The sequence below is a fragment of the Etheostoma spectabile genome, chromosome 3 (genome assembly GCF_008692095.1).
Source record: "Etheostoma spectabile isolate EspeVRDwgs_2016 chromosome 3, UIUC_Espe_1.0, whole genome shotgun sequence".
Classification (NCBI taxonomy): domain Eukaryota; kingdom Metazoa; phylum Chordata; class Actinopteri; order Perciformes; family Percidae; genus Etheostoma; species Etheostoma spectabile.
This window is the reverse complement of record NC_045735.1, coordinates 22,788,923-22,800,698: the sequence shown is the minus strand read 5'-3', so window position 1 is coordinate 22,800,698 and position 11,776 is coordinate 22,788,923. Positions and strand designations below refer to the sequence as shown.

Below are 11,776 nucleotides of genomic sequence, written 5' to 3'. Positions count from 1 at the left end.
AGAGAGAGAGAGAGAAAGAGAGAGAGAGACAGTATTATGTTCAAGTTGGTGTTGTTATAGTTTATGTTGTGCCAGTTAATTTCCTTTTATTTATATGTTATCTGCTTTGGCAATATCAGCAATGTCTTGTCATGCCAATAAACACAATCTACAAATTAAAAAAAAAAATGAGAGAAACAGTAAAGTAGGACGAGTTGTTTTAACAAGGCAACGAATCGAGAAAGATAAGTGAGAAGAGAGCAGGGGAGGAGAGGAGAAAGGGTGCGAAAAGGAAGTAGAGAAAAGGGTGTAAAGGCACAACACAAGAGTTTATAGACAAATAGCAGAAAACAAGAGAGGAGAGTAAAGAAGGACAGAACAGAAACAAGATGACGCAAAGAGAGAAAAAGAGCAAAGAGCAGGAAATTCCCCTGAAGTGTGTTTGCGTCTCTTGAGAGGATCAAACATCAGAGAGACGAACGACCTTGCGGTCATCTGTCAGCCCTTCTGACTCTGCTGGAGGCAGGATATCTCTCCAGGGAAAGACCACACTGGAACACAGAGATAAACACACACACACACACACACACACACACAATCGTACAATATACTGTGGAGAACATATGTGTGTTCGCACATTCCCACTCACACATATAAACAAAGCAAAGGCATTAAAAAACTCGTCGCACAGCACAAAAGCTGTGTTTTCACCTATGGAGTAAAAAGGGATGGTGTCATATTACATCATAAAGGCTTTCACTGTACAGATTGATCGGCCAGTCTTTTTCTATTTTCAACTTGCTCACACTCTGTCTGTATTTTACACACTCACATTACCGTGTATGGCACTCAGATATAAAGTGAGTATATTAGGCTTTTAAAGGATTGGTCCACCCTAATTACAAAAAGAAATGCTGACTGACAAATAATTCTTAACACACTTTCTAGAAATCTGTCCGTAGGCTACTCAACAACAATTTTCATTGGAACAACGCTTTTTTACTTAGCTTTAACACAACATGAACTTCTTTTCAAGGAGGAAAATATCCTTTTTGTAAATGGCTAACAACTTGTTCTCTATTTTATTCTCTCCAGAAGCCAACTTAGCCTTTGAAATAGCACTGCATGATACCATAGGAAACAGCTGCAGTGCTGGAAAGATTGTATTTTCTACCGTTACACTGCATTTATTCTCAGGGTGTAATACTGTTGCTTCTCACATTCAGAATGGTGTGAGACCATTTGGACCCTCCGTCCTTTCAGTGTGGTAAAAATGCTGTGCAAGTATTTGACTGTTCATTATATTGTTATAAACAGGCGCAGCACATTTTTATGCTAGCTAAGGCAGCGGATGACCACTTGTACAGTGCCTTATTAAAATCTCCCCATCCTGGATGACAGCGCTGCCGTAAGGAAAGGTCCATTACAGGCAGAAGGTATCACAGATATCATAAAAGGACACACATGTTGCATCACTTTAATGATAATATGAACTTTGCATGATCACTGATTCAGTTACAGTAATAGTAAGAATAATATTAATGTAAATAAAAGAAAACAGGCTGCAGACCGGGCTAGTGTGTGTATATGTAGTCATTTATTATGTAGTCATGTATGCACTAAACTTAATATTTTACAAATAGAAACTCACAAACAAACAAAGTGACATTTAAAAGCATTTTTTTTTTTTAAGCGTTTGAGGTATAGGAAAAGTTACAGGGTAGACGTACAGTAAAGAGCGTATTCTGTTTACATGTCAAATCAGAAATATACCGTTATATATAAATCCAACTGGCCATGCTCATGTGTCTTTGTGTTGTGAAATATCTTCTTTAATCAACAATTTCAAATAAAGAGGCTAGCAATATTTTATACTTTATTTAATATCAACAAATCTCATGAAAAGACGGAAACCAGCAGTATGTTGGTCCATCACCATCATTGGGTTTCAGGCCCATTTGTTCCTGTCGAATACGTACATCTTAAGACATGAATCACACATATAATGTTAATTTAAAATAATAATAATGATGTGTTGGTTTTTGTCCTGTCTTGCAATTTACTGACGGCAAGGAGACATATAAAATATCACCAGACTTACATCTTATTTGATGTCGATATGTTTGTTGTATTTTATAAATAGAATGTGGCAATAAATACATGTTAAAGGGCCCAGTATTAAACACTATGTTTAGAATAGAGGGGACTGGTCCTCTCTGTGTCAATCACATCTGCTGGAAACCAGCTGGATCCCACTCCTCCTCTCCCACATGTTGTCCTCCTACCAGTGATATTTCCCATCTCGCCCCACACCTCCTCCACTCTGCTCCCTTGTTTTTTTTCGAGCACTTTTCCGGCCTCTTCCTCCTGAGCATCCTGTGGATAGTGTTAGCTTTTCCTCTCACTTCCCACCCCTGAAAACCCTCTGCTGAGGCGAGACGTACTGTGACATCTTTTGTAATCCAGGGTGTTTATTGGAAAAACAGCACAGTGAAATGTGGTCATCACACAGTGTGTTCACAGTGAAGCTGATGGAAGCAGTGGGAGATACCAACGGTGTCATCCTAGCAGCCCCAGAGACCACGTTTCAGCCACAAAGCCTTCTCAAAATACCCAAAACAAAAATAAAAAATAATAACAAAAATATTATGAAAATATGTTTTCTAGTACTAGAAGTAGAGCACATTAGTCAGATGTAAAACATAAATTAAAAAAAACCCTCAAAATGTAAACATTTTATAGCATTACTGTTTGGCTGAATCATAAGTGAACCATGCACTTAGTTAGTCCCATACAGATGGTGGCACATCTGAGGTTTCTGTGGTTCTGCGTTGAAACGAGGTTAAAGTCTGATGCAGCAGTGATTAACATTTTAAAACCGGAAACCTACTTGAGAAATCTCGCCTCATGTGGGAACCTAAAACATTTGACTTCAAATGCTTTATGGGGACCCTCCAGATCTTGGCCCAATTACTGTGCTGTGTTCCAAAAGTTAAAACACCAGGATCTGATGCATTAGACAAGCTGCGTAAGGACAGACTCAATGTTGTAAAATGAACAAATCTGACTGTATTCTGAGATGGAGTGATTACATATCTGCAGGATAGGAAACAAATGAAAAGGTCAGGCTTTGTTCTGTTTATATCCTTGTGGTTTTTTTTTTTATTTATTTGGACTACATGTTACAAATATGTGTGTTAGAAAGATTATCACAGAGAAAAAGCAATGTTTACGTCTGACATAGACAAGCTTTATATAAGCATTGTATTGTATTGTTGGCTCAACAACATACAGTAGGAAAGCCCCAAACACTTATATGGTGGACGTCATGGAGGAATGAATGGAGGAAGTGGGATTTAAGAGGGTCACAAAAGAAGGGGAATGGAGGGAAGGGTGGGGGGGTGGTTATGTCTGAGTGGTGGACTTCAGGAAGGTGACCAAGCATTACAATTATAACCCTTATTATGCATATGGTTGATTTTTATGTGGGTTCTATTGATTTTAGCACTTAGTTGTGTCAGTTGTAGCAATGTGACGCATATGCTGCATTTAAAATCACTGCACAGAAATTACTCATATTATGTGGGTTTGTGATCAGAAATCCAAACAAACATTTTACGAAAGCAGCTCCTGAACGCCAGTCACAATTCTATTACAATAGTCTCTCAAACCTGGCATGCTAATTTGTGATAACGACTCTGTAAAACACATTACCTTGGAAACAAGCCCTCTGCAAAGCCTTTTCTGTTTGCTGCAATACTGATGTTAATGTTCCACCTCTGCCTGCAGAGAAAAAGTTTTGTTTTGAATGTTGAATTTTAAGAAGCCGTCGGTAGATCGCTAAACTCAGGAAGAATAATCAGGTCAAAGCGTTTTTCTGTTGTTTTTTTTCCCCTCATATTTAAGATTGTAGAAAATGTACACTATGCTTTCTCCAATATGTATTGTGTAATTTTCTGTATATTGTCATCTAAGCCAATACTTTGCACTTTTGCTTGTTTATTTGCATATGGAAAATAAAAATGGGATTGAAAAAAAGATTGTAGAAAAGGTGAAGAACAAATCAACTGTCAGCTCAGTATTGTAGTAACCGTTAACAATGAATCACTTGAATGATCATTATCTCTCCCTCTCTTTCACACTCTGCCCTCATGTTCATTTTTACATAACTCCCACCCTACCTATCCCGACCTTCTGCATCCAAATATTTCCCTTTAGCCCCTGCTCTCCTCCCTACCTCTGTCACCTGTGTCATCCTTTTTTCCTGTTCTTCTGCAAATTTTCTCATTTAGGTTTTATAGCCTTTTTCTCGCTGCCTGCATCATCTCTCTCTCTCTCTCTCTCTCATCCCTCTGCCTCTCTTTCACTCTCTGACCCAGAGGGCTGTGTTTTGCCGAAATCCAATCCACTCTCTTTTTTAAACCTGCTGTTACATTTCACCCCCATTTTGTCACACTGCAGTGCACACACAATACCCGCTCCTCCCTCATTTCAACCCTTTTCTCCGTCTCCGAAAACTCACACACATTCGTGTGCACACAGACACACTCACAGGGTGGGAAAAAAGACAGATACAAGAAATTAAACACTTAATTAAGCCATCCAACAAATGTGATGCTCTTGGTTGGATTCAAGCACAAACACACACAAACACACACAAACACACACAAACACACACAAACATACACCCTCCCTTTTGTGTTCAGTGGACATCCATCACTGCTTCACTGACTTTGCTAAACCTCAACTCAGAACCAATCACACAAAGGTTAGGAACTAGCAGAGTCCTTGTGAATGTGTTTGTGTGTGTGTGTGTGTGTGTGTTTGTGAGAGAGAGAGAGATAGAGAACCATCATTTGCATTTGGAACGGACTCCTCTAAAGCAGATCGAGCAGCGTGAACTGTAATCTGTATTGTTTGCTGTTGAACAGTTGTGATTTCTGATAGTGTGAGGTGGAGGGTCAGACCAGCTCTGAAACACACATGCACCTTTATGTCGTGTGTACATGCTGAACTAAAATTCTGAGAGTTTCTCACCAACCACCTTGCTGGAAGCGTGCACATGTTATTGACTACTACTACTGCTAGAAAAATGATAGCAATAATGAAATTTGTTTCATCTTTATTAAATAAATATGAGCTCAGGCAACAAAATAACTGTGAAACAAACATTTAAAACTAAAACCTTTTGAATTGTGGATTATGTTGCCAAGGTAACAAGTATCCCTGATGTTTTACACACTATTTTATGACATGTATAACATGAGTGGAGTAGTGTTTTATGATACTAACAGTAGAATAATTCAGGTATTACAAATTGCCTGAGATCCAAATAATATAATGTGTATGTCTAATTAAAGATGGTACTGCTGCTCCCTTTTGCTTTCTGGTCCATTAAAGGAAAAGAAAGGACCTTTCATTCCAGTATTAGCAGTGTTCTTAAACCAAAAAGCAGACCACCGCAAAGTCAGTTATTCTGTTTTCTTCTCCTTTGATGATTTCCCTTGTAACATATTATGCAAATAATCACGATATACAGTAACGACATGTTTTACAACTTGTTGGTCTCCGAGCTAAGGTGCTTAATTAAATGAAGGATAGTGTTAGTATCCCAGCCTGACATTTTGGAGTGTTAATAATTTGTCCTGTTATTTGACGCCCCAGTCAAATCCACCTTTCATGACAATATTGTCTTCCCCTGAGGCTTACAGTGCTCACAAAAGCCCCGGTCGTTACGGTCTCAATGTGCTTGTCCTTTCACTGTTGTTTGAGAAAGAGAGCGGCTCCAGTCTGTATCCACTGGTTGGGATTCACTCCACAGGGAAGACAGATGTGCGTGACCACCTTCACCCTCTCTGAGCTCGTATACAGAGGCAGCCAGATACTCTCCTCTGATGCAGTGGAGTCAGCAGCAGAGTTCTGAGATCAAACGCAGAACACACACATTTATGAATGTACATGCAATAACTTTATATTCAAGTAGTTGACATGTATTAGAATGATAAAATAAAATGTGTTACCCAACTACACCACAAACACTAATGAATGACAAATAAATACGCAATGTTTGGCATTCAGCCATAGACAACAAATCTGAATGTCAAAAGACTGAACGTCCTCGGTGTTGCTGTTGGCACAACACACACACATACCTGTGGAACCCAGGCCATGTAGCAGGGGGGGACAGCCGACACACTGGGAGAGTCATGTTGGTTCTCACAAAGATGAACACCGTCAAAACTGCAACCCTCCAACTGGAGACCTCCGACCTGGAAAAGGAAGTAAAGAGATGGTGTAAGAAGCAAAAGCAGGCAAAGTAATAGGGGCAAAGACAAAACAGGACAACGTGATTGTAAAGTAAGGAGAAAAAAACAGAGATAAGAGATTATAAGAAGTAAATTAAACAGAGGGAAAGGATGACAAAGTTTGAACCTGAGATATAAATAGATGAGAAGAGAGAAATAAAAAAGTAAAGAAAAGAAGAAAGCATGTAAACAGAAAAAAATGTAGAGCATGGGAGGAAGACACACATTGCTGTACCAGATTAACTAGTATGTTATGCACATTGTACATGAGTGAGAGGTTCTATGAGTGAATTCAGTCTAGTGAGTCTGGGATTTTCCACAGTAGAGCAGACAATAAAGGGAACTCTGGCGTCAAATCAGACATACACAGACAACTACTAAATCACCATAATCTGGGCAAGAAAAAGCAAGAGAGGGAGTGAGAGAAAAATCCCGAAAAGGCTACATTATATGTGTGTGTGTGTATGTGTGGGGGGGAGAAACGACTCAATGCTTCCCAACAATTATCCCCTTTCTTTTTCTCTGTCAAATGTCTGAGTATTTCCCTTCCCTCCCTGCAGCTGCAGCCTCTTTTTAAGCACTCACACCCTTACCCCCTCTTTGTATATTTTAAGTGAAGCCGTGCCAATTGTTATTGTCATGACAGAAAAGAAACAAATGCCAAAAAGTATTTAAATGGTAGACAATACAATTACATCATCCTAAAATCAGAGCATGAAAGGGAAATAATTTAAGACTCATTGTGGAATTATACAATATGTGCGTCTCTGTCCTTTATTGTATGAATTTGTGCACGAAAAAAGCAAAGAGACCACAGATGACTGGTCTCTGAATGATGCTGTCAAAGAAAACAGACTCGTCTTTACAGTAATTGATTTGCTTTCTTTCTAACTTTCTTCTATTGTTCAGGCTTTGCCTTCTCATCTGCATCAGTATTCTATTCTTGCCGTCTTTTACTCAATTATTTTCAAATTATCACTCAGCCAGAGTCTGCAATGTATATAGTGCCAGTAATCTGCAGCTGGATGGGAGCAGTGTGTGTCTGCTGTTTGCATACATGATCTGTATGGTAATGTGTGCTTGTTGTAATTCTACCTTGACTTGTAGCTTGGCCTGTGCAATAGGACTCCTCCATGACGAAACAAACACCAAACTATCCATAGAACAACCCATGGACCTAAAACCACAAAAAAGATGTATTTAACCTTAGAATGCATACTTTTTCTATCTTGCATAAACCCACAAGCATTCAGTGTACCTGGCAGTTTCCTGTCTCAAAGCATTGAGGAAGGTGTCAGGGTGGAAGAGCTCAGACAGATCGAGGGTGTCCGATAGAAGAGCTTGTCTGCCTGCACGCTCCACCCAACTCTGGATACACAGAAATATAGAATAAAACAGCGACACAGATAATTGAAATATAGCAAATAACATAAAGCACCAAAAGATAACATATAATTCTGGCATAAAATTGCATCAGTTTCACACAAAAGTCAGGCAAAACATTTAGTGGTTCAATGAAAGATCATTTCAGTTTCAATTCAAGTGGGGAAATTTGACACAAAAAGATCCGTCTCTAAATATTAAAATACTTGCTTTTTCTTTTTTTCTTTTTTTTTTTACAAATAATACAAATGGTTGATTTTGTATTGTATTTGGCTCAACAAATATGCATAGAAAACATCGATCCCTGAGTGGAATGATTATAATTCCTATCCGAGTGAGTGCATATTTGTTAATGAGAGATAAAAGCTAAGCGTTAAAAACAGACAGAACAAAACACAAAGTTAAGTAAGTTAATAAGTTATCCAATAGAGTATTATCAACAAGCTGATAACATTGAAACCCCAACAGATATGTGCACACACACACACACACACACACACACACACACGCACACACACACACACACACACACACACGCTCCCATTTGAGCATGTGCATATATTGTACAGTATACTTGGACATATGCAGGAACATGCACGCAGAAACAGAGATGTGTATGTGCAAAGACATTAAAAAATCAACACTGTACACACTGTGTATATGTATGACTGGAGACAGACCCCTTCAAGCATTCTCCAATGATCATGAAGGCAGCCTCCTTCTGTGTCACTGCACAAACTACTTATTTTCGTCAAAGGCATAGCTCAGGACTAAACGCAATATATTTCACAATACAACTTATACCTATTTCTCCATTCTACGTTTTCCTTTTTTCTTTGGAAAATGTTGCAGAGTGGCTCAACAACTGATCTCACTGTCCTTTTTACTTACAGCCTTACAGCCATGCTTATCGTGATATACAGTACATAAGCCTGTATAGCTGCAGTGGCCAGATTTAGACCTTGAGTGTTGACCTAAGATTGATGTTTTGATGTTTTTTTTTAACATGTAGGCAGTTTTCTCTAAATCACCATATAAACTAGTGGATTTTGGAGGTCAGCTGAAGAAAATTGCTGACAAATGGAGGCAGAATGAGCAAACATCGATCCAATCTCTATTATAAATGGATTCCTTTTTAGAACAGCATCATCTCCACTGGCTTTAGAGATAAATTGGGATGAAAAAATATGCACCAATGCAAGCCCATGCCCACACACAGGGGCACGCACGCAGCACGCGCGCGCGCGGCACACACACACACACACACACACACACACACACACACACACACACACACACAGGAAGATATGCACCAATAATTTTGGGAATAAATAACACAGCGAGCCAGTGTGTGCTGTTATGCATAGTATTTGTGTGGCTATATGTGTGTCAGCATTTGAGGGTTTTCAAGGTCGTCCTGCTCGTCTGGGGTGCACTGCTGTGCTGTTAGCTCTTTATTCTTCAGCAGCTCCACACAGCAGCAGCTCTGGCCGTCTCCGCCTTTATTAGGCTGATTAGCTAACAGGACACAGACACACTGCTCACAGAGATATCACTCAGCACTGATGGGCAGGAAAAGACACTTAAGGACAGCACAGCCACCAGACAGACACATATGAAGACAGATGGACTGCAGGTAGACAGGGAGGCTAGCAGACAGAAAGAAATGAAAGATGGCACAGGCAGACAGGGAGACAGACTCTTAACATACAAACAGATGGGTAGGCAGGCAAGCTGGTCCGTAGACAAACAGACAGGCAGTGAAGCTCGCCCACATGAATAACGAAATGCATCAAATTCAAATAAAAATAAACATTTCTGAGCATGTGTGTGTGTGTGTATTCTAGTCTGCCAGAACATACTGAGGTAGACATACAGTCAGACACAGACAAAGCCCTCATTTCCTGGCACCAACCAAGGGCAGACACTTCCTGGAACCTCATCCTTTTATATTATAATCTGCTTTTATTTATGAAGAGCTTTTGAAAACAACATTCAAATTTTTCAGGCATGGATTTAGTCAACACATTGCCTCAATCAGTCATAAATAATAAGCCAAAAGGACTTAGTTTGGTGCTTGGTCCCTCAGCCAAAGGATTCTTGTCATGAGAGGAAACACCAGAATACACTGAAGGTCTGGGCCATTGTGGGAAGGAAAGTCTGAGGTGCAAAGTCCTTTTTAAATCGTTTGAAACTAAATTAATTAAAAAATGTCCTCTTGTAATATTTATCAAAACTGGAGGACAAGACTCCCAGTAGGATTTTTAAAAGCATGATGGATTTAAATGGATCCCTCAATCAGTATCCTCATGCTAATAAGGCGACTCTTAGGCCTCTTAAGTCTCACTCCTGTGAGAGAACAGAGGCTTCCAAGGGGCATCTGGGTTTTTTAATAACCAGTGAGGTCATCAGCAAATGCCTTGACTACCAGTTATTCCTGTGATAGTAGCAGGCCTGGGTGACTTTCAGTTCCGGTAGGAATAACTAAAAATAAAACCATGACTATCACTAGCCAGATTCAAAATTGTTCAGAAATATTAAATGATTATATGACAGAAGATGTTTTTTGAGATTCTCCAAAATTAAAATGTACCATCCTATATAGTCTATGGTACCATCACAGCTAAAGACGGTTGTAGGTTTTCTTGTCTTATGTGCATGAGTATACATGTACTGGTTTGTTAATTATTCTCTGTGCCTGTGGGAGAAAGGGAGCGAAACAGATAGACTGACAGAGAAAGAGAGTACAGTATGTCTCTTTGTGCAAACACATGCATGTGTTACCTGTGTGGCGAGAGCCTGTGTTACTACAGCTCTGAGGTACTGCATTGGCTCTTCTGGTCCCTCCCATTTATTCTGCCATGTTAAAGGACACTGAGGAAACAAGCATAGAAATGAAAAATGTCATAACTAATACATAACAAAAACAAGTGTCAACAAGAAGGTAAAGTAAACCATAATATTTTAGCTACGGACATTCTGCAATCAGTAAGCCTCGTGCTTCAGTCAGGCTACTGTGTGGACAGCTGAACATGCCTCTCTCTCACTTACTACACACGGGTGTCAACCCAGAGAGCCCCAGCCGCAGCATGCAGGAGGACTGCAGATTCACCGAGCTGTGTGTTAAAGACATTCTTCATGGGGAAGTACCAAATGTCAGCCCAAAAAGTTGCTAGAATTGTCCCTTTGCTATTTTTTAAAAAATAAAATCTTTAAAGTAACTAAATTGTGGGATACCCTAATGGCCTATTGGTGTATCACAACGTCCCCATCCCTCTGTTGCATTTTGTCTCCCTCTCTCTCCATCACTTTAGACTACCACAGTCACTACACTGTGCAAAAGACAGATAAACCCAAACTAAGTAATTAAAGGGCATACACTCTAATCGGCTGACAATGTGATCTGGCTAAAACAAAATTTGGCTAAAGCATAATCTATGTCCATGTTTTCTGCCATGTCAGTGGTGACATTACCTTCTAAACTTCTGATATCTAAGGGTTAGAGTTGGCACATACCCAGATGAGTGCTTGTTTTACTTGTGACTTACAGTATTAAACTGAAATCCACCCCAAACGTCACAGTGACAAAAGACTCAAAATATTGCTGTCTGTAAAGGTGACTGTATTCTTATAGCGCTTTTCTAGTCTTAACGACTGCTTAACAACTACTTCTACAACAATAACAAGGACCTTTTGACCTACTAAGTAGTTTTAGTTGCCTAACCTTAACCCTTTGTTAACCAAAGACGTGGCAGATTCCAAAACACTTATATGTGTAGTTTTGAAATGCTGAAAGGGTTAATTTTTGGAAGGCAATGACTAATGCCATATTTGTGTGTGGGTAGCAAAAGAAAAATTGCCTCAGGAGACAACAGTTAACTCTGAATCGGGTAGTCCATGGCAGTCCATGTTGCTTAAACTGTTAAACAGAGATCAAAGTACTGCTTGACACACACGCACACATATGCACAGTGGAAAATTGAGGATTAAGAATTTGATATCATTCAAGCTATGAAGTCATAATGTAACTAAAAGGGACCTTGCATGCCACTCAGCTGCAAGTCAACCATTCAGTTACTCTCCTGCTGTGTGTGTGTGTGTGTGTGTGT

At 39.5% G+C, this 11,776-nt stretch overlaps 1 protein-coding gene across 1 annotated transcript; it reads right to left on the bottom strand.

The window, feature by feature from the left end:
* Window positions 1–5,463: 5,463 nt before the first annotated feature.
* dync2h1 (dynein cytoplasmic 2 heavy chain 1) lies at window positions 5,464–10,541 on the bottom strand (the record flags this gene model as incomplete). The annotated part of the gene is given in 5 exon segments (XM_032510406.1): window positions 5,464–5,898; window positions 6,132–6,248; window positions 7,380–7,461; window positions 7,543–7,652; window positions 10,452–10,541. Coding segments are annotated over 5 exon segments (561 nt in total), but the record flags the coding sequence as incomplete, so codon positions are not given.
* Between the last annotated feature and the right edge of the window lie 1,235 nt (window positions 10,542–11,776).